Source organism: Setaria italica, chromosome V (genome assembly GCF_000263155.2).
Source record: "Setaria italica strain Yugu1 chromosome V, Setaria_italica_v2.0, whole genome shotgun sequence".
Taxonomy (NCBI): domain Eukaryota; kingdom Viridiplantae; phylum Streptophyta; class Magnoliopsida; order Poales; family Poaceae; genus Setaria; species Setaria italica.
This window is the reverse complement of record NC_028454.1, coordinates 41,194,679-41,216,706: the sequence shown is the minus strand read 5'-3', so window position 1 is coordinate 41,216,706 and position 22,028 is coordinate 41,194,679. Positions and strand designations below refer to the sequence as shown.

The 22,028-nt window shown below is 50.5% G+C and overlaps 3 protein-coding genes across 4 annotated transcripts; all 3 read right to left on the bottom strand.

Moving 5' to 3' along the window:
- Window positions 1–223: 223 nt before the first annotated feature.
- Window positions 224–2,349, bottom strand: LOC101765705 (peptidyl-prolyl cis-trans isomerase FKBP20-1). Of its 2 annotated transcripts, none has more exons than XM_004970493.3 (6): window positions 2,085–2,349; window positions 1,531–1,672; window positions 1,142–1,275; window positions 966–1,045; window positions 776–868; window positions 224–564 (listed from the first exon to the last, which is right to left on the bottom strand). In XM_004970493.3, exons 2-6 carry the CDS (start codon window positions 1,637–1,639, stop codon window positions 423–425), a joined length of 558 nt encoding a protein of 185 aa, XP_004970550.1. In that variant the 5' UTR covers window positions 1,640–1,672; window positions 2,085–2,349; the 3' UTR covers window positions 224–422. The 2 variants fall into 2 exon arrangements, with proteins under 2 accessions (XP_004970550.1, XP_012701678.1); XM_012846224.2 differs by having other exon boundaries at window positions 1,531–1,669; window positions 2,085–2,348.
- Window positions 2,350–8,452: 6,103 nt separating this feature from the next.
- On the bottom strand, window positions 8,453–13,412 carry LOC101764906 (putative laccase-5). The gene is made up of 6 exons (XM_004970491.2): window positions 13,224–13,412; window positions 12,951–13,102; window positions 12,625–12,869; window positions 12,397–12,525; window positions 9,040–9,990; window positions 8,453–8,952 (listed from the first exon to the last, which is right to left on the bottom strand). Exons 1-6 carry the CDS (start codon window positions 13,350–13,352, stop codon window positions 8,822–8,824), a joined length of 1,737 nt encoding a protein of 578 aa, XP_004970548.1. The 5' UTR covers window positions 13,353–13,412; the 3' UTR covers window positions 8,453–8,821.
- A 3,945-nt stretch (window positions 13,413–17,357) lies between these two features.
- Window positions 17,358–18,171, bottom strand: LOC101764493 (cyclin-dependent protein kinase inhibitor SMR4). The gene has a single exon (XM_004970490.2). It carries the CDS (start codon window positions 17,864–17,866, stop codon window positions 17,609–17,611), a length of 258 nt encoding a protein of 85 aa, XP_004970547.1. The 5' UTR covers window positions 17,867–18,171; the 3' UTR covers window positions 17,358–17,608.
- Window positions 18,172–22,028: the final 3,857 nt, after the last annotated feature.

Sequence of the window (22,028 nt, the reverse complement as noted above, 5' to 3'; positions counted from 1 at the left end):
CGTCTGGCATAGCATTATGGTCAATGCAAGAGTGGACTGGCAAATCGCTCTTGCATTGGCTGAACCCTGCACCAGCGCCAGAATAGTCTGCAGACGTACTTGGCGTAGACCGTAAAGCAGTGCTTCAGTTGACGGAGAGTATTTTTCATTTTTACAGCAGAGACGTGCGTAATTCTGCAGAACTTGGAATGGGCTAGTACACATGAAAAGATACAAACGACGATTAGAGAAAATATGCAGAGAAGACGTCTCGGAAGATTCGTCTAATTCGCCATTGCATGTCTGCATGTTTTTATTCTGTTATTTGCGTTGCATTTTAAGACTCAAACTCCATACTCATGTGTCTCAAAGTCTCAAGGCTACCGTTCGCCATCGCCAGTGAATCAATGATAAACAGTAGCCGTTTTTCTTGCCACCACGGGCTACTTGGCCTTCTTCCCCTTGCCCTTCTTTGCCTCTAGCTTTGCTTGCACACGGGCTGCCGCCGCCGCTTTTGCTTCCTCCCGTTTCCTCTTCTCTTCCTCTTTGGCTGCAGCAGCTACCTCCCTCTGCTTCTTCAACTCCCTGTTCAACAATCAACATGCCTTTTCAGTGTAAGCTCTACATCTCCACGCTAACGAGTCCCATCACAAATTATCGAACCCATACAAAATCACCAATGGAAAATGAGAATATACGCAAAGTTTCACATCTGTCATGTGGTTACACATTGTGGAACTCACTCTTGACTGTAAAATCATAAGAAAAAGAATTGGTACTCAGGGCGGATTCTTACTCCAGCCTAGCTTTCTCTTCGGATACGCTTTCAACACTCGAGCCTTTCCTTGGCTTGCATGCCACTAGCTCCACCTCAAAAATGAGAGTTGCACTGCAAGAAACATGGTTTTTCTGTTAACCACCTCAGAACCGCAAATTCAGAAACTCCGATTGTAATGCCACAAAGTTAAACCGAAAAGCAAACGTACTCAGGTGGTATCTCTGGAGGTGATCCCGCAGCTCCATATGCATATTCTGGCCTACATTTGATTCTTGCGACCTCTCCAACCTTCATTAATTCGATGCAGCAATGCAATCATCAGAGACAAAATGCTTAAGAGATGAAATGTTACATTAGGGATAAGTGGTCAGAACATGCATCCACCTTCATGGTTCTGACGGCTATATCCCATGCCTTGATGACAGTTTCCTCTCCAATTTCAAATGAGAAAACAGAGTTGTCTTCGTGAGTAGTGTCGAAAACCTCGCCATTCTCAGCAAGCGTACCTTCGTAATGAACTGCAACGGTATTTGCTATATCACAGACCTCTGATCGATTTAGTAGTAGTAGCATTTATGGTTTAGAAAATAGATTTAGTAGCATTTCAGTATTCCATCAAGCTTCTACGGTGTCTTGGGATCATATATGTTCATTTCTGTCTTTTTATCAAAAGCCAACAGTGCTTTACCACGGCACAAATCTACATTTCAGAATTTGGCATCAGGGAACAGCGGTTGACTGCAGAGGTAACTGCTGAAGATGCGGAGTGATACCATCGACAAGGGGAAGGATATCTGAAGGTGCTACAGCGTCCGCCTTTGCTCTCCCGATCACTGTCTTAACAACACCTCCATCCCCGGTTAAATCCATAGTGTCAGACATGGCTAGCTAGCTCTTCGTCAAAAAGGGACCCTGCTGGAGAGGAGAAAACCAAGCATTAGGCTACGGCTATCCTACTGTAATTTTCATCTAAAAAGCATATTTATTGGTCTGAAATGAACATTGACGTTTTTCTCGACTTCCAGATATGGTTTTTATTCAGTTTACTTCTTCAGTTTGCTTCAGTAACTCTTTCAGGGTTACAGTAATACGGAGTACTAACTATGGTACAGAAACTGCTTTCCAGTCAGATTCTTTTCTTTCCGCTGCTCGTTCAGTTATCAAATACTCCGTAATACCAACGGCTCATCTTTATCTGACACAGATAGTCAGGCAGGCATGCCCTCAGTTAAGGATTCAGAATAGAACACGCTTCAAAGAAAAACAAAAACAAAATTCAAAACACACGCAGATGTGAAAGCGGCACCCGAACAAGCAATGAAATTACCTTGAAAGAGGAGATCGATCCTCTATTCCTGTTCTGCTTCTTCCTCGGCGAGCTCCTCGGGCACGGGCAGAGAAAGGGGTTCAGGAGACCCGATTGTGTGGGAAGCATGTGTCCCTAAATCCTTCGTTGCTAGAGACGCATAGGCTTCACTTGCAGGCCTTCCTTTGTGCAGTGAAGTTTTTTTCCCCCTAAAAATAGGGGGAACATTGTGGGCAATGCTCGTGTCAATTCGGCACTCGTTTTGATCAGATGAGGTGTGCGTGTAGGTGTAAAGCTAAACTAGTAGAGTAGTAGTATAGTGGAGCGTGATGCTGCTTAGGCGCTTAGCTGATTCTCTGCACAATTCTTTTTTTTCTCAACAGAGGCAGAAGAGCTGTATTCATTTCAAATGAGCAGGACCTTTTTTTTTTTGAAACGAGTAATAAAGGAGAGAGGCGGCCGACGGCCGGAACATGAGCAGGACTTATTAAGCTCATAAAAAAATATTTGCACATACATGCATACGATCTGCAATTGGTGGCTGTTCCCGAAAACTCTTTAAAACACTAATCATTCAGAAAAAGGAAAAAAGAAAAAAAAATCATCGACACGCTTGCACCCGAACAGTAGTACAGATGTCGGATATGGATGAACTCTCCGGAAGGACCGGCTTTGTGGTACACGCCACAGAGGCATCCATCCAGAAGCCGTATGCAGGCGGCCGTGCTGAGCTCTGCGCACTTTGCATCGAGGCAGTGCGCGGCGGGTGGGTGGGGGGTCCTGCCGCCGCGCGCCCTGTGCTGGCTTACACCCGGTTACCTGCCAAGGCCCAAAGCCTAGGGAGCGAGGACTCACCCCATAGGCAGGGATCGATCGATCGGCCGCAGGACCACTGCCACTGCGCTGCGCGCGGGTGCTGATGATCCCTGCGCTGCACTGTATGCAAGCGTTCGTAGCGTGGCAGCGAGCGTATGGGTCCCCTGGCTGGCATCTTCAGCGCCGATCGATCGATGCTGGCCTTGCTGGGGGGGCGCTGAAATGAATCAGCTCCGATCCGACGTAAGAGGAGCAGCGAAGCGTTGTTAGGCCGTGTTTAGTTGGGGAATTTGGGAGGTGCCAAATTACTGTTACAGCACTGTAGCACACTGTAGCGTTTCGTTTGTATTTGTGAATTATTGTCCAAATATTGACTAATTAGGCTCAAAAGATTCGTCTCGCAAAGTACAACAAAACTGTGCAATTAGTTTTTAATTTCATCTACATGTAGTACTCCATGCATGTATCGCAAGTTTGATGTGATGGGGAATCTTCTTTTTGCATAGTGTCAAAGTTGGGAGTTGGGAGTAACTAAACATGGCCTTAGTTTAAGGGTGAGGAGCAGAGCAAAGAGGGGGAGAAGCATGGGCAGGGGAATGTGCATGGCAGGGATGCGAAAAATGGCGCAGTAATCTATACGCGTAGGTCACAGCTAGACCTCCCAAGAAATGCATTTCACCTGCCGACGACAGAGGTCATAGCAGTCACCACAAGAACGTTGGTGCTTACTGCTTCAGTTAATGTTGGAAGCCTGGATGAACAGTGGGTTGCGATGCTTGGGGTAGTCGTAGACGACTGTGGAGTAGAGGTCGTAGTAGCCTGTTTGCTCGTATCGTACATGGACGAGACCGAGGCCTGAGAGAGAGAGTGTGTGAGAGGGATTGGAAATACACTGCGCGACCAATTGGTCCAAGTGGGAGGCGAGCGATGGCGTGCAGTCCACAGCGGGGCACAGGGGCGCTCAGATACGGAGGCGTCGTTTTGGGAGTAAATTATGCAGCGCGTCAGCACACCCCGGCCTCGGGAGTCCGCCAGCAACGTCTTCCCGGCGCAGAATGGTCGTGGAGCAGTAACGGCCGCCCTCTCTTCTACTACATATTACTGTTACGTTACAGTAACTCCTGAAAATACCCGTAAAACCCTCCAAGGCAGCACCAAGGGAACGCTATCGAGCATGCATGCATACAGATGCAGCATCCACAACTGGCCCAGCACTCGAGTGCAGTAACTGTAACTATTGTAGCTGATTCAGCTGTGAGAAATGGTGATCAGTGATCGGACACAATTGCCAGGCAGTAGTGGTGGTAATGTACTAACGTTCCGGCTGCTTTTCAGGATTACACGGATTACAAATAAAAAGGCGTAAAGAACGAGCAGAGCAACAGTCCGGTAGTACTAAACGTCTCGCCGCAGTGCCGCACTCCGATGAGGAATCGCCGCATGGAGGAGCCAACACATGGGTTGGGACTTGGGACTTGGGAGCAAATCAGCAGACGCAACAAGCTATCACTATCAGCTCCTGCGGAATTTCACAAGTCTTCCCTCTACATTAGACGCGCTCTCATGATCACATCACATCTCATCGAGGACACAACAGAATGCGCAGTGCGGTGACCATCGGATTCAAGCAGTAGTCTCATAGCTCTGCTCTTGAAACTGGAGGGCAAAATGAAAACAAGAGAGGAAACCGGGAAAAAAAATTCTCCTTTTTACACATGATTCTTAATTCCTAACGGAGGCGATCGATCGGTCTTGTTGATCTGATCCTCCGACAGCCGACCAAGCTGGATGCGGCACTGCGGCGGCCCTGCTCTCCTCAGCTCAGCTCAGGCGTACTCGCGCCAGCACACCAGCATCGTGACGCAGCGGCGCATGATGTAGAACCGCGCGCGCTGCTCCTTGACGAGCCGCGCGCACCGCCCGGAGAAGGACCGGCCCTTGCCGCTGCCGTCGGCGCGCACGCCCATGGCGCCCTTGCCGCCGCCGCCGCCCCTCTTCCTGAACAGCCTGCTCGACTTCTCCTCGGCCGCAAAGAGCTCCATGGAATGGAAGGCGCTTCCTTCTTGCCGGCCAGCCGAAGAAGACGATGGATGGAACGGAGAACAGATGATCACTAGACTGCTAGAGAGGAGTGAGTGAGGGAGTGAACTGAGAGATTTGAGAAGCTCTTGTTATATAGTGGGAGCCTTGGTGCTACTGCCTACTGCTACTGCTGGTGGTCTCTGGTGTGTGCTTGCAGGGACCCCCCAAACAAGGACCCACTTGATGTTTTTCTATGCGTGGTATGCAGGGGTTTTGCTGTTCGAAGTTCACACTCGTTTATAGTTTTTCTATCCTGCAGCCTTTCTGACATCGGCGGTGCACCGAAATGAACCCTACTATCTTGCCCTGCATTTCTATTATTATACTCAGTATGTCCCTCGTCCCCCATGGGGACAAATTTTCTCACTTCGCTTGCTGCCTTCCATCTTTTCTTTTTTTTTTCTTTTTCTCGAGTACTTGGACAACTTGTGCGAGCAAACAGCAAGGGCAAAGCAAACTGTTGGAGAAATGACAAGCCTGCCGGTTTTGGTGACTGTCACTTCCAACACTATGTAGAAGGTGAGCAGTGAATTTGACTAGCGAGGCCACAAACGCTCCAAGAGCTCGCGCATGCAGCGTGCACATCTTCAAACCTTCAGACACGGAGCAGCTACCCCCACATGCACAGTTGCACACGGAGACGCACGGGCAGTGCACAGTGAAGGGCTGCAGATCAGCTGGTGCCCCTGCGCCCCGCCCGGCCGGCCCCGCGGCGGCCCGTGCGTGAGGTCAAAAGCTCGCGGCGCCCCAAAACTTTTAGCACCGCGGCTCGCCCCGCTCTCGCGCACGGACCCGCGCCCGTGCTCGCCGCCAGCGCTCGCTTCTCCTCTTGAGCGCGGCACGGCAGCGGCAGTGCACCCGTCTCGCGAGTCCCCAGCATGTCAGCATGCATCATCACGAGCGACCGGTTCGACGGAGCTCGCGGCTCAGCTCGTACCCGTACGTGGGGCGGTGGGGGCGCGGACGAGCCGTGTGGTATATCGTGTGCTGCGGTGGGGCGGGGACGCGGGGTCAGCAGCCCGGCCGAGCCGAGCGGCGTCAGCTTTACACTGTAGCGCGCGAACCGAGCTGGCACGGCAGCGAGGCGGCAGACTGGCGCGGTGGACCGGTGGTGGAGGGAGGGGGGCTCCCCGCTCCCGGCCGCGCTCGCTCGGCTCGGCTACAGGCGGGGCGGCAGAGGAGGCTCAGTCCTCCCCTCGTCCTCGGCCTCGGGAAGGTGGCGATGGACGGGCGGTCGGCCACCCTGGCCACAGCGCAGGGCCGGGTCAACAAAGACAACAGCGTACTACCGCACTTGGCTCGTATAGTATGCGCGCGCCGCGGTCGGCCGGCCCGGCTCGAACGGCGCTCTGTTCGTCCGAAATGGCAGCGCAACTAGTCCCATCAGCCAATATTTCCCCCCGGTCCAAGGAGGAGGAGGAGGAAGAGTGCTGCATGGGGCACAGCCATTGTCTGCCATGTGATGGATGGGGAGATCCAGCAAGCATTCCAGCCAGAGGATGAGAGGAGCTTGCCGAGAGAGATGAATGATCAATGATTAAAGCCAGATTGGGGCAAACGGATATGATGGTTTGCTTCTGCGTGGACCGGTCAAACATGGAACACGCATGGCCCACGAGAGGCCAAATATCGTCTGTTATACATTTGATTTGCCAGCACAAAAAATGGGTAATTGACTAATTGCTTCCACTCGTGTGTAGCCATCGGAGGAGATGGAAACCGCGAGCATGCACTTTTGAGTTCTTTCGCTGGAGATGGTGGCCTCCCTGACGTGCTTGTCCCTTCCCGATCAGCGCCATTTGTGGAGCTGGCTGCCTTCTCTGACCAACTGCTTCCGTACAGACGCACTGTGCGGCGCGTCGGTGCGCCACTCCTCTACAGTAGTCCTCTTCAGTCTTCATCCTAGCTAACCCTGTCTTTTCGCTCTTCACATCGATCAGAATTCAGAAATTCAGAGACCAGGGCAAGCCTCCTGGTCGGTTTTTCGCAGGCCTCCGATATGGCAAAAATACCAGGAAGCTACGCGCGCGTACGTGCACGCGAAAAGACCGGGCAGGGGGGCACAGTGCTGCTTCCTGTCCGAGTACGCATCTGTAACCAGTGACAGGTGTACAAACACGTTCCCGGGTCAGAATGTATAGTGCGTGCGTGAGAGGGCGCGAAGGATACACATGCCATGCCTTGCCCGGGCACGCACGCAGCAGCCGCGTGCTGTACCACCTGATGCGAGCATTGCACACTCTACAGTGTCACTGTGCATCAGCTAGCGTAGCAGAGAGAAATGCTTCTGAGCCCCAGCTGCTATGCTGGCTGCGTGATCGACGACACGACAAGGTCTGGTGATCGGGCGGTGTTTCTCGGCAGTGCTTCGCGTCTCCTCTTTTGACTCTTTTCTCGGGCCGGGCCGGGGGAGAAGCGACCGCCCTGCGTGCGATCGACGAGCAGGTACACGTGTGTGATCACGCGGCGCCACGGTGCCTTAGAATATTGGCCGAAAAGCGACGGGCAACGAAGCCCTGTCTGCCATATCGTGTTGCTTCCGCGGGTCAGTGAGCTCTGAAAGACACGGGGCTCGTGCACACCGGCGTCACACGCACCGAGTAATGATGCCGTAGAAAACAAGTGAAGAAATTGCCAATGTTGGTTGGGCTGGTTCAGGTAATCAGGTTCCTTTGACCTGTGGTATTAGCGTATTGCAGCCAGTATAGGTGAAACCATCCAATCGAATCGCCGCTTTATTCGATCACGCCTGCACGTATCAGGCTCTTCGTCGTCTTGCCTTGGCGCTCAAGTGTGTGTATCATCATTTCTAGGAGAACACGTTCCTTCGAATTCCTACGCTTCCGACGTGGCCTGAATCTTCTTGCATAGAGCATGGAAGGCGAGGAGGCAGCGTCAAGAGCCCGCAGGCAGACCGCCGCTTGATGATTTGCTCTAGATTCCCGGCTAGTTGGTCACTTGGGGAGCATGTGATCCCTCTGCAAACTATTTGTGCTTGTACTATGCAGTGTAGGCTTTTCACTGTCACGGTGTTATTAGGTTTTGTCCGCTGAGTATCCTACGAACTAGGCCCAAATTTGTAATTTAGTGAGGGGGTTTACGGCGAGTAACATGTTGAGCCGTCTTCCGGAACATAAATGCGGCATAGAGGCTACAGTAGCGACTAACGACAATGGCAGTAGACTGATGGGGCCTGTATAAACAAGTTCAGTAGTTTTTGTACCGCTATGCACTACGAGACAAGGTGTGTGTTAGCTAATGGTCCCATACACTGTAGCTTCTTGAGCTAGCTGTTATACTGAAACGGTAGACTCGCATTGGCAATTTGCCACACATGCTATTCCAGTTGCATGATGTTCATGTATTCCAATTGTTCAGTTAGTGCCATTGTGGTAGGTGACCAATAAAATACTACGGCCAGGTGCATCAGCGCATGCATGAAACTTTCCTGTGCCAGATGAATTCAGTACTGAATGATGTACAGAGATATATAGGGGAAAAATTGGCACCAGATTAAGGTAGTATAAAAATAAGTCATTACAGGTTTACATACTGACATCATTGCTTTCGAGCGTGTGCACAGAGCAACGCTGAATGTTCAGAAATTGGTTAAAAACAAAAGATTAACAGCAGAAGCAACATTGTTACATCTTATTCTGTTTCAAAAGAGGGTTTAGGCGGAGAGCGAAACCCCAAACACTTGCCACAAAATCGGCACACAGCAATTAAATAGTCCAAACCGAATTGTTTCAAACGTGGTAAGAAAAATACGCAGACATGCACCAAAACCTTCCGGAAATGCCCACCTACGCCCCTCCGACGATAAAGGATCAGACGACGGCAGTCGATTCGATCAGTCATCAGCATTTCGGGAGATCGGACGGCGGGGGTAGCATCTTCTGATTCGGCAGCGGGCCGTCGTTGACGAGCCACGCCATGGACAGGCCCCAGCTCAAGTGAACGTCGAAGTGGCAATGCATGAGCCACACCCCTGCCACACATGCAACCGGAGTCAACGTTAGTCACAGCACGGTCAACAAAAGTCAAATCCAAGCTGAAAAGTCAATCGGTCGATTACCCGGGTTGTCGGCGAAGAACCGGATGGCAACCCAACCAGCGGTGGGCACGCTGATGGTGTTCCGCTCGACGGGATCGGCGAGGTTGTACGTGGGCGGGTCGTTCACGGGGTCGAAGTTGCCGAACCCCTGGCCGACGACGAAGAAGTCGTAGCCGTGCAGGTGCAGCGGGTGGCTCTCGGCGCCCTGGATGCTGGTCCCCTGCAGCACAAGCTCCACGGAGGTGTTGAACCTGAGCGGCACCACCCGGGTGCCGTGCTGCACGAACGTGTTGTTGGGCGGCGTGCCCGTGTAGTTGAAGGGGTGCGGCGGCGTCGTGGGGAAGTTGGCCAGCAGTACGCCGGCGTAGCGCCGCTGGTAGTGCGCCTCTAGGAGCGCGCTCCGGGGCCGGAAGAAGGAGTTGTTGTTGATGGACGCCGCGAACTTGGTGCCGTTGGGGCCCTGGCACGTCTGGTTGGACGGGCACGGGTCCGTGCCCAGGCCGACGGTGAAGAGCAGGTGCCTGTCCACCGCCAGCGGCACGCGCGCCGGGTACTGCGCGCTGGCCAGGCTGCGGAAGTTGCGGGAGAAGTTGGTCACCGCGCCGGTGTCGTTGTAGAGAGGGAGGGCCGGAAGGGGGAGGCTCCTGGCGGCGGCGGCCGGCGTCGGTGCGTACTCGAGGACGGCCGCGGCGGTGGTGTTGTCGAACGTGCCCTGGGTGTTGGTGTAGGGCGAGATGGCCATGGCGTACGCCGGGGAGGCTGGGTTCGGGGCCGTCGTTAGGAGAACGTTCATGGTCTGACCCGGCGAGATGACGAGCGTCTGGACGGTGAACGGCTTCACGTAGTTGGCGTCCGCCTCCACGACGGTGAGGGTGTGGTTGGCGATTGCGAAGAAGAGCTCGTCGTTGAGCGCCGAGTTGATGAGCCGGAGCATGTACGTCCTCCCGGGCTGCACCTTCAGCTTGTACGTGTCTGTGGCACACAAGTCGTGAAGCAACTGGCAAGATGGCCCACGCAAATAGCGCGGTACATTTAAGCTCGTATTTAATTTAGAAATAAATTTATTCAAATGATTTTTTTATTTTATCATCATCATTTTAACCAAATGGTCTAGACAACTGGTATGTTTTCATGTTTATCAAAAGTAATAGTTTTTTTTAATCTTGTAATGCAAATTTATAGCATAGATTCAAATTGGGTGTCCTCAGTTTTGACAGTTAAGAACGAACCTTAAACATTAGATTATGACTCCTGCAAATTTCTCCTTCTATCGCCAATATCTTATACACTTTCTCGTACTATATATTGTATTTAATATAGATTCTTTTTCTATTTATAATATCAAATTTAGTTAGGATGAATTAGATTTTATATTAGTTCTTTGTTTAGTTTTTTTCTTCCCAATATGTTGTGAAATCTAACTGCATACCGATCTGATCCATTTAGTTTTTTTTACAAAAACCTAAAGTATTTATTTATATCTATTTTACGACACTCTTATTTAGTTATTTTAGTTTAAAGCAATATGTCCTTGTAAAAATAAGAATACTCATTTTACTTAATGCTATTGTTTGTTTGTTTGGACTCATATGGATCTTTAATTTCGATTAGCCTCCTAGCTTTTAGAGTCATTTATTGTTTCTATGCTTGTACAAAAAATTCTATAATTCAAAAATTGTCTCGTGTCACGTTCTGTCTGGTGCTTCACCTGCTCTTTCCGGTTTATCACATATGTTCTACTTATCATTTGTAGGACAGAAGCTAAAGTAGAAATCTTGGTCATGGTAGATCTCTTTGACTCCTCTTCATGTTGTGAACACTAATTTGCTCTAGTCTCTTATACACCATATGTAGGAGCATCATCTTGTTCCTCAAGATGCTTTATATCTAGCTCCAGCGTGGCAGCACTCTAGCGATTTTTTTCATCGTTGACCACTTCACCTATGAGCATTCCAGTCACCTTGATTTCACATTCTTTAGACGCGTGCAGCGTATGTATGGCGTGGTCAGCGTATGTATGCAAGATGTCGTGATCATGTTATATTATGGAATTGTTTGTCTTACTATTCATGGCCAGCATGTATACCACGTGGGACTATGCTACATGGCTACCACTTTGACGGATCTCATGTTGTTGGTCCTCATAGTGCGAGGTCTTGTGTTGCTCTTCGTCTGGCCATCTTGCAGTCCCCACAGTCCCATCGTGTCATCTCCTTCCATCTTCCTTTTGCTATACTAGTTTCTCAATGCATTATAGTTAATGGTGCAAGCCCTCATCTCACGTTTTTTCCTCTGCATTGTTGCACTTTATTCTTGTATCAAAATAATTAGTCGAGTCAGTGGTACATATATTTCGTTTTCTTTATTATTAACATGGCAATTTACATGGGATCTTTGTTATAAAATCCAATCGTGTCTATTTTTTTTTCTTTTCACTCTCTTTATGAACAATTTATCAATTTACATCATAAATAGCGAAAGGGCCTCTAGTCTAATGGTTAGAGCACCTAAGTAGCACCCAGTAGGTCTGAATTCAACTCCCCGTGGGAGTGGATTAAACAGGTCGGAAATAAAAAAAAAGTTTACATCATAACTATCCACAAATCTTCTTAGGTGGATATACGTGTCGCAGCTATAAGTTCGTTCCATGGTTGACCTTTGTCTGGTGCGCACGAACATATATGGTTTTACATGACTTTCACTTGTTGCTTCTTTTGATACAATGGACACTTTAACATGCTACATATATGGGAAATAAAGAAACCGAGTCTTTCTTCTTCTTCTTTTTTAACTCTAAAGGGTCGTACCCTTCCGTTATAAGCTTCGCACTCAACCTGTTTTCTTTTTTTCTTTTTTCTGCTACGGCAAGATGACGTACATATATGGGAAATAAAGAAACCAAGTCTTTCTTCTTCTTTTTTTAACTCTAAAGGGCCGTACCTTTCCGTTATAAGCTTCGGACTCTACCTGTTTTCTTTCTTTCTTTTTTCTGCTACGGCAAGATGACGTTATTGAATCAAATAACGGATGATTATACGTTTTTTTAACGTGGGCACATGTCAAGCAAGACACGTATTAAGTTAGGAAAGGAAAGCAAAGTAGATTTTTAAATATTCCAAGTTTATATATATTTATTAGTCATATTTTGGACTCTTTGATAGTCTAGGCCGTCTTCATAAAATCTAACGGTGTGTATTCTTATTTTTTAAATTAATGTGGGAATTTTAAAACCTTCTCGATGAACGTGGTGATTTTTTAACATTATTATATTAAGATAATAGATAGATTCCTTACAATCACTTTGAACCAACAACACGATTACATGAATCCAGGATTTAGAATTCTTTTTCTTGATTGAGAGAGAGGATTTAAATGTACCTTGGGCTGAGCAGTTATATGTTGGGCCTGGAAGCCCATTGAAGGTGTAGGCGTCGGAGACATTTGGCCCGCCGCCAGTCTGCAGGGCCTGGTTGATGATCGCCTCCGTGTCGCCGTTGAACCATTCACCTGCCAAATTCATCATCATGGCATTGCCAAGGGCTCAAGTTAATCCATGGAGAATTGGAGATGACAGATGAGGCCACCGGGGGAGGGAAGATGCATTACCGAAGAGGATGGGCACCTCCTTGTATGGTCGCGGGAACGGGTATCCCTCGGCGCGCTTGGGCAGGATGACGAGCGGGCCATAGAGGTGGACGCGCAGCCAGGAGAAGTGCGCGTGCCACCACAGCGTGCCCCGCTGTCCCGTGATGGTGAAGTCGTACGTGTAGCTCTGCCCGCCCTGGATCGGGCACTGCGTGATGTACGACGGCCCGTCCGCCCACCCGTTGCGCAGCTGCCGGACGCCGTGCCTGCATGCGCGCGCATTCCATCCACGCAGGTGAGCCGCCGGCAAACGGCAAGGAGCGCACCGATCTTTGGTGTGATCTTACCAGTGGAACGAGACGTTGTAGTTGATGTGGTTGTGGACCTTGACCACGAGGCGGTCGCCTTCCCGCACGACCAGCTTCGGCCCCGGGAACTTCCCGTTCACCGTCGGGATGCTCTTGGTCACGCACAGCCGTGTCACGTTCGTCATTTGCACCTGCAGAAAACCGAAACCATGCATGAGTGTACACGGGACACCAATTAATGATCGAGAACTTGCGAGCACAAGATTGCACGATCCAATGCTCGTGCGCTACTAGTTGTACACTTGCACGCACGTTGAACGTGTAGTAGTGGGTGTCGCCGGCTGCGAGGGCCGGCAAGGCGAGGAGGACGGCGAAGGCGAGGAAGGGGCATGTGGAGGCGGCGGCGGCATGCCCTCGCCGGAGACCATGACGAGCGCCCATCCTGGTGACAACCTCCGCTGCGCCCTTTTGTGTGTTTGCGCTTCGAAGCAAGTGAAGTGGTGCACACTTCGGTAGCGAATGAGTGCCCGGTCTATATAGGCGCCATGATGGCCGCCGGCGGGGTTCGTGGCCTGCATGGTGGGAGGTCACAGCGCGGTGGTGGTTGGCCCTGCTAGTTGGTGGAAGCAAATAGAAAAACTTGAAGATGGGCCACTCGTTGCTCCTCCTTTAGCTCCGGCAGGGCCAGGCCCCGTATGGTATGGGCATGTCACCTGTGGGTTTGGTTGAGGTGAAGCCTGTTCATTCCCTTTTCAGTTTCTAATAAAACACTGTGCAGTTGTCCTGAAAATTAAAACAATAAGCCTATGCATAAGTAAGTGACCTGTTTTTTATGATTACACTATTTTTTGAAATAACTTTGGTGATTACACTAAGACACAGACAAATTTAATGAACTCAGGACAGATATGCATGTTTCAGTTCCGGACAGTAATTCCCAGTTCATTTTTCACTGATTAAGCAATTCTTATGTACTAGCGTTGCATGGTGGAAGGTTAAATATTTTGGAGAGGACATTACTCCAAGAAGGTGAAATATCAATTCCTAATTGGAACATGGAACACTCGCTTTAAGTTGACCTTTTCTGTCAGCTTGCAAGGAACTCCTAATGTCACCACAGATCAACTCCCAGCACTGTTTACCCCTCCTTTTGCATGCCCCTTTTACTTTGTCCATTACTTTGTGTTTTTGTGGGACTTTGAAGCTAACCATGGCCCCGCTGCGTCAATCTTATAAACATGCATGCCTTTCTGCCTTTTCTTCGTGGCGATATGGGGCTTGTTTAATAAGACCAGTGTCTGAACATAAACAAGGTAAGGTAGCCAAAATAGCGCCGTTACGTTGCTTAGAGCTGTGTGTTTGTTGAAGTGGAGCTAACGGACCGATTTCTCATTTGATTTTATCCGATCATCTAGCACAAACTGATTGGCCAAGCAATCTGGCGGCCTTTTTTCCTCAGGTGGATTTACAGTGACATGCTCGTATCTTGTGGTTACGACAACCACCTGAATTAACAGCTCGTGTTTGGCTTCGTAATCTAGGGAAGCCCTTAAAGTCAGGGATCAATGGCGGGCGTGCCATGGCATATAGTTGAGTGAAGCACCGCATCCAATGTTTTGAGGTGTGCCACTGCCAACCTGAGGATCTCCCATACCGTACACTGTGAGATATCTCCAGACTCCAACCATAGTAGTTTGACTAATTCAATCCTAGGAGATCACGTTGGTTAGCCAAGTCCAGCAGTTATAGGCTCCTGTTAGTTGAAAAGCTGTAGGCATTACGCGCTTCCTGTACATAGTCCGGCAACAGAGTGGGCAATGTGCAACAGAGCCCCAGCCGGTTTGTTTTGATGCCTACGCTGGCCAAACCAATTTTTTTGGCTCGACCGCATCATTTGGCGTTCGTTTGCTTTGCTACCATGATTGGCCTGCCAATCTGCGCCAAAGGAAAACCAACGTACTGTGCGGGCGAGTTTTGGGCGGCCAAAAAGCTCGCCCATGAATTGGCAGCCAACCTGGAACAAAGACCAACGTGGCAACATACAAGGCTGCACGGAAACCCAAAATGCTAGATTACCTAGGCTTCCGTCCAACCTACTTTATTTACGCAAGCCAATGAGGCCATTCTCGACCTAATCTATTTTTTTCTTAGGGTCTCTGAAGGCCTGAACAATGTTCTTTGGAATCGAAGTTTGCCAAAAGACAACAATAGTTAGGTGCTTTATATTTTGTTGGGAGGCAAGTCAAATTTTGGCCATCAAATCAACATGTAATTCACAGAAGCACATGCATTTCCAGCCACATATAATTGCAGAAGACTAACTTGCTTTTGGTTCAAGCATTAGGCATCTGATAAGTAGCATTTTCCTGATATTTGTGTGACTAATAGTGTCTTGCAAACCATGTGTTGAGTTTGAGTATTCATTTTTGGTTTGTTGTTATATGCATTGAGTGATGTTTATAACAACACAGTCATGTTTTTTTATAAAAAAAAAAGGAATGTATTGAGTGATAGAGCTTGAAATCTTGACTTCTTTTCTTTTTGCGAGGAAAAACGCAGCCGACTTAGTACACAAAACGTCATGACAGTGTGAGGAGGCAAGAGTCATCCAGGAGAACAGGGTTTGTTGCGCCTTGAATATAAAGCAAAGCGAAAAGCATGATCAGATTATTGAGAAGAAAAAAAAACCAGAGAGAATGCAACGACTTATTGCCTCCAATTGTAACATTTCTTTTGCCAAATCAGTTCAGTCCATTGCCTGAACTCCTACCAAACGTGCGTCACTCTGCACCGCGAGGCCTAAACCTTTGTATATGCCTGTTGTACAACTATGCAAATTGCTACTACCTGCTCAACAGAAACGAGGAACCGAAAAGGAATGCTACCCGCTGTGCTTTTTGGGGGTTGCGATTACGACTAGATTAGCGCGAATCAGTGTTGGTTGCGATGGGACAAATACTTTAGTGGTTTTGTGTCGCCGGTTTTAGATGTGATGCTGCCACCGAACTGTGTCTGATGTCTGGCTTCAGGGCAAAGGATCTGACTGAACCTACTGAGGTCTCTCCCTGGTCTCGCAGTTTGGCGTCGTGCAGTGGTTGGGCGTTGGAAGCTCCCCTTGAGCTGCACTCCTGTCGTGTCATCATGCAACCAGGGTAGCCGCAACGGAAGAATGTTGCTTCAGTTGCAGAATATAGTAGTAAATAATCGGCATTAATCGAAATCAAATTGCATGGCTAGTGGCTAATTGGTCGGTGCCGTGTTGCCGTCAGGGTGCCCTGCCCTGCTCCGATCCGTCGTAGAAGCCGACTGACATTTTACACGTCGCGAGTGTTGGTCGTTGGGGAAAGGAGAACCGGGAAAGTTACTTGGCAACCTATCGCAAACATGTGTATGGATGGATGTCAATCTACGAGCACAGCAGTATGTTTTTTCTAGAAAAAGAATTGAACTTTTAGACTTCTGGTGGAGACTGCAGTGAACCTAAAATCTCACTTGCAGAATACTTGCAGCAGGAGCATCATCACACCACATCACAGTGTGTTCTGTACACTGCTCTCCTTCCTCTCACTAGTCACTACCAGCTGGTCCCGCGCGCATCACCACGGGCACGGGGCGGCACGGGACACGGGAGCCGGCAACTGCCCGGCGCCCTCGAAGCACAACACGAACACATGCCCGCATCGATCACCAAACAAGCAGACACCCCCCACCCGGCGAGCTCGCGTTATCCTGTCGGCTCGTGGTTCACAGCATCTGGAAGCCGTCGAGTCACCCCCTCTCGCGATGATCGCTCAGGACCACAGAAGCGAGCTCTGAAGCCCCCCTGACACTAGTCACACTCACACACACGGGCCGGCCACATACATTGCAATGAGCCGAGGAGGCAGGCGAATGCGAAGCCCACATCGCGCCGCAGGGGCTCCCTCCCGGCTCCCGCAGCCACAATAACTGCGGCCGGATTCGAGACCACAGCTTCCCTCTCGGTTGTGTTAATGCCTTCCAGAGTTCCAGTTCATGTACTACACTACTACTACTACAGCTGCGAGGAACAGTTCTTAACATCATTTCACCTGCACGGATTACTGTTTCTAACTTTCCATTAAGATTACTGTTCCTGGCATCGATTTAGCAGGAGAAGACTGCAGCAGTAGCGATGAAGCATACAGGAGAGGATTTTCGAAGCTTCAAGCTACAACCTGCCCACCGATCAACATCACCACTAGTATCCTAGGTGCTCAGATCAGATGCCGCGCATACAAGTGAAGCAAAGAACTGCATGCAGACAGTGACCCTCCCCTGCATATTCATTCAGGGCCGTGGAACTGAGCGGGAGCAACAGCGCCACCGCATTCCTCGAGCCGCCGCAATCACCGCCACAGAAGTTGCAGGTATTAGTGAACATCCACTACAACATCTCAATCATATAAAGGGCCAGTGACTCCAACATTCAGAGAGGCAGAGGTGGCAAGAAACATTTGAGGATTTCATCATCTGAACCAATACAAAACAGTATGCTTATGAGCTCTCATCTCAAGCATCCACCACCTACCTACCTACTACTCCCTAAAGCCCTCCTACCGATCCTCTAATCCGCCCGCTACTGAACCCTAGAGTACAACAGAGGAGAAAAGTGGCAAAGTATCTACAGCTCCCAAAATCAATCTAGAACAGAGGACTTCCCCGCCGCCGCGGCGAAGTCACGCGCAGGAGGAGGCCTGGCGGCGCGGCGCGAGCGCGAAGAGCGCCTCCAGGTCCGGCGGCTGGAAGTAGCCGTTCTTGGGCGGGCTCCGCCGCTTCCCGAAGTCCGGCACGGCCTTCCTCGGCGCCGCGGGGCAGGGGAGCGTCGCCGGGATGCGGCACTCCTCCCGCTTCGGCGTCTCCCACCCGCCGCAGCCGTACCCTCCGCCGCCCACCACCAGAGCCGCCGGCGCCGCAGTCTCCACGCTGCTCTCCATTGGGGGATTTTTCGGGGGGAGAAGAAATTTCCTTTCCTAGTTTTGAAACGCGGGATTGGGAGGGAAGAGACGCGGCCGGCGGAGCAAATAAAGGAGAGGCGGCTGCGGCGGGAGGATCAGGCTTCCGAAGGACGGAACTGGACGGCTCCGTGCTGCGCAAGGCGGGCAGGGATCGCTGATGTGGCGGGTCCGGCGCCGTCGGATCCAGGGGGCGGAATTAAGCGGGAAAACCCGCGCCGATGGGCGGGAAGCCGCGACGCACTGTTTCGATTTAAAACTATTTCGATCAAGCACCTGTACTTTAAGATATCACGGAACCGTCCTTCTTGGACCACAAGAGGAGGTGGTTTCTGCGAGTAGACTTTGTTTGCGGGGGTCTTTGTGTAAGAGCGGTGCACATGCCGCATTGGATTCCACTGCGTTACTGGGGTGTTAGGCGTGCCAGGTGTACGGGTAGTGATGGGAGACCGAATACGGTGGGGTCCCCGGCTTCAGCGCCGTCCCTATCCACGACCCCACCACACGGCGTGGTCGCGGTCTTGGTGCGCCGCCGCCCGCCGGATAGCTGCCGTGTGTGGGGACGGGATGGTCCACGTGAACCGGGTGCGGGCCTTGGTTTGGAGCTGCTGGAATGATCCCCTCCGCCTCGGATTCCTGGGGCACGTGGGTCCCGTATCGGGAGGAGATCGGGTGGTCGCGTGTGAGAAACTGCGGCGCGGCGTATTGCGTTGACTCTCGTCGTACGCAGACGGCTGCGTGGGCCTACGTGGGCCTTATCCGCAGATGGACCTTTTCCGTTTTGTTCGGTCTCTTGGCCCATGATTTTCTGCTAGATGGCCTAGCCCAATCTTGCATCTTTGAAGCAAATTGACCCCAAAAGAACGTGAAAGAAATATCTCCCTCTCTCAAAATGGGGAGAAAAAGAAGAAGACATGAATGCAATATCTGCATTATGCATAGTTTAAACTTCAGGAACGACAAGCAAAGTTGGAACCTAGTAATTGTTTAGTCCTTTTCGTATGACCAAACAGTCATACTCATCTACGCTCAACTAGGCTCCTAGCAGATGTGACTGTCTTGTCTAGTGCATTGGCCTTTCCTGTATCAAAAAGATATATCATACAGATACAAGGTGAGATCTTTCTTTTCTAGATCATGAGACGAGGCGAGATGCATATCTTGAATCGAAGTGTGTGTGGACTCAGCACCCACGTGCCAAGGCAAAAGGTCAGCCCAGGGTCCTGCCGGCATCCAATGGCCTCCATCGATCCGTCCAATGCCTTGACTTTCCCCGATCAACTCCTAACGACATCTTTTTCTGTCAGAAATAAAAAAAACTCCTAACTACAAGCTAGCAGCCTTAAAAGGGCCATACAGGTCGGAGTATTTTACACGGCCGCGGACGCACCTGTCGCGCCATAACGGCGCGCACCGGTGAGACGCCGATTGACATGACCGGGACCGTCTCGCTCTCGATCGGCGGTTGACCCGCTCGCGCTGATCGCGCCCCCGCCGTCGGTGTCAACTCCAGAGGAGCCTGCCGGCCGGGCTGAGCGAGCGGCAGCGACTTCCGCGCGTACCTGAGAAGAAAGAGCTGTCAGGCGTCAGCTTTGCGAAGCTGGCTTCCGTCCTCTGACGAAAGCGAAACCCCTGGCCATGGTGGCTCCTGAGTCCTGAAGATATGCACGGCTCCGCCGAATCGGTACGGGCATGCAGTGCAGGCGTGCAGCACGGTCAAGAACCTGTCTGCAATGGCCGGCGGGCGGCAATAAAAATCGATCCGTGACCGTGAGACACTCGGCAACGAGGACTGACTGGGCAACGTTGCCGGACAAGGTCAAGTGCCTGGCAAAAATTCGAAAGTGAAAGGGCTAACAAGTTCTCTCATCTCTCAGTCAGTGTTCGTACCTAGTACAGCTCCATCAGCCCACAGTGAGCCGTGCATCTTCAGAGCAATCGCATTTATGCAGACTCGCGTACCGCGCGCGGGACAACCACGTTAAGCTTTTGTTTCGAGCAGATGTTAGGGTTTGCGATTCGTGGTGCCCGTTTGGAACACGTTGGGTCTGCACTTTGCAGGGATCGCTGTCTCCTCATGCAGGGTTCCTAGGAAATACCCGGTGTTCAGGGCTTCTGGGAGCCCTCTTCTCGGCACTGTGTAAAAACGACCGGGACTAAACGCGCGCACCATCACGCTCTGTTGTTCATGTCAGCACATCCTTGCGGCGGTTGAGCCGATGGGCAGAGTTATTAGGCCACAAGGACTTGGTGCTCGTCCTTTGTTCACTCTCCCATTGGTCTCTCGTCCGTTTCTCCTTATCCCGGGTGGACTTGGGGGAGACTGAAGTAGAATTGGCCGCCTAGGCACCTACCTAATCGACCATATTATGACCCTCGAAATGAATTGACCTCTACACTGACGAAGATGTCTGAAATCTCAACGCCTCTGACAGGAAAGGTGCTCGACGGATACATTGTTCAACTGCAGTCACCTCATTTGCCCCACCTTGCTGAAGAAATCAAATCCATGGACACACTCGACCAATCTCTGCGCCAAGCTGTTGCTGCACACGGGAAGTGATGGATATGCAGGGGAATAGTAGACATCTTGTGTTCATGTGAGAAATAAAACCAAATCGAGCTCCCTGACAGTTCTCCCCTCGGTCGGCAAAGCGATCCTCGAAAGAGAGCAGCCCTGCGGTCCTGCTGCCATCTCCCTTTCAGCAAGGGCATGCCACTTTTCCATTTAAAATCGGAAGGGTAGCTTGTAGCTGGCTTTGGCTATGTGATTGACGCATGTATGAACAAGTTGAGCTGCGGCCATCACGCCCGTTAATGCCACATCGAGCCTCGAGTGAGTAATCGCTGCCGGAAACCTCGCCGGAGCAAAAGCAGCGGCAAGCGTGTGTAATCTGACGCAGCGGATGAACGAGTAGTCCCGCCTTCCCCGGCTTTGAAATGAAGTGTGACAGGGACCGCGCATCTCCAAATTGCAACGCGTGGTGGTGACAGCCGTCAGCGTCGCCGGAGTTATTTGGTGATTTAAATTGAGAAATCCGGAGGAAGCTGCGGCTGAGAAACGGGGGCGGCTACTACTTTGCCTGATGGTCCGCGCTTCGCCGGCCTTTTTCTGCAGGGTTGGTTGTCTGGTGAGGGGTGGGCGATGGGATGGCTGGCGAGGGCGGACGTCGCTACGGCAGCCGCGCGCGAGGCGGGGACAGAGACCTCTCAGGTTTCCGCGGTCCTGCAGTCAGGCCCTGGACCTTTTGTTTTTTCAACTGTGACATTCTTGCTGCTTGATTTTGTCCTCCCAATTTCTGCTCTCTGCAGCCACGGTTGTTTTGCACCCATTTCGCCTACCTGTAAATTAAGCACTTGCATATATATTATATGTAGCCAAATATGAATACACGAGGCTAGCAGTACGGCGTTGGTTATCGTCCGTTAGCGATTGATTTGAGCATTTAGCATCTTAATCTGTACAATAACTGGACGATGCAGACCTCACGCAGGGGGGTTGTGGGATGAAAACGAAAAAGGCAGGCGCGCCGGTTCAGACTTTTCAGACATGATAAAGTTTTATCACCATTTTGCACCAAATCTGCTTCTATTTCTTCTGTGTTCTGTCCAACCTCCTACTGATTTCCTTTTTTAAGTTTAGGTCCTGGTCAAACGAATGCCGACAAAGCGACCAAGAAGTAAGTGGAGATAGTTGGGGCTCGGGCTTCTTCAGCAAATATCTTGCTGGATTCTACTATTCTAGTACCCATCGAAGACGACGAATAGGGGTGGATGGGATGGAGAACAGCCGATGAGTGGCGTCGGTGGCGAGGGAGCCGCAAAACGGAAAGGAAATGCTAGCAGGGGGGGCAGCGGGGACACTGCTAGAGACGGATGAGTGGACAAATGTTGTATTTGGAGGGATCATTAGAGACAAATCAACAACAACGCCCATCCGATTGAGTTCGGATGACTACGAACTGTCGACTGAATCGATCCAATTTTTCAGAAGGTCCGGAAGGTAATATCGCCGTTTGTAATGTTTTACAAAATCTAAGCTGTCTTTGGGATTCAGGCCAGTTCAGTTACCATCAGGATATCAAATCGAAGCTCTTTTTCGGTGAAGAAGAGTTGCAATTAACAGGTAGGCTGTTCTAATTAG

What these genes read in the sequence shown, in the direction of transcription:
- LOC101765705 (XM_004970493.3), bottom strand. Translation starts at nt 1,639, where the DNA reads ATGTCTGACACTATGGATTTAACCGGGGATGGAGGTGTTGTTAAGACA. An exon ending in TAGCCGTCAGAACCATGAAG is followed by an intron (nt 1,046 to 1,141) that starts GTGGATGCATGT and finishes GAATTAATGAAG; the next exon opens with GTTGGAGAGGTCGCAAGAAT. An exon ending in CCTCCAGAGATACCACCTGA is followed by an intron (nt 869 to 965) that starts GTACGTTTGCTT and finishes TGTTTCTTGCAG; the next exon opens with TGCAACTCTCATTTTTGAGG.
- LOC101764906 (XM_004970491.2), bottom strand. Translation starts at nt 13,352, where the DNA reads ATGGGCGCTCGTCATGGTCTCCGGCGAGGGCATGCCGCCGCCGCCTCC. An exon ending in GGAGGTGCCCATCCTCTTCG is followed by an intron (nt 12,526 to 12,624) that starts GTAATGCATCTT and finishes TGAATTTGGCAG; the next exon opens with GTGAATGGTTCAACGGCGAC. An exon ending in ATATAACTGCTCAGCCCAAG is followed by an intron (nt 9,991 to 12,396) that starts GTACATTTAAAT and finishes TGTGTGCCACAG; the next exon opens with ACACGTACAAGCTGAAGGTG.
- LOC101764493 (XM_004970490.2), bottom strand. Translation starts at nt 17,866, where the DNA reads ATGGAGAGCAGCGTGGAGACTGCGGCGCCGGCGGCTCTGGTGGTGGGC.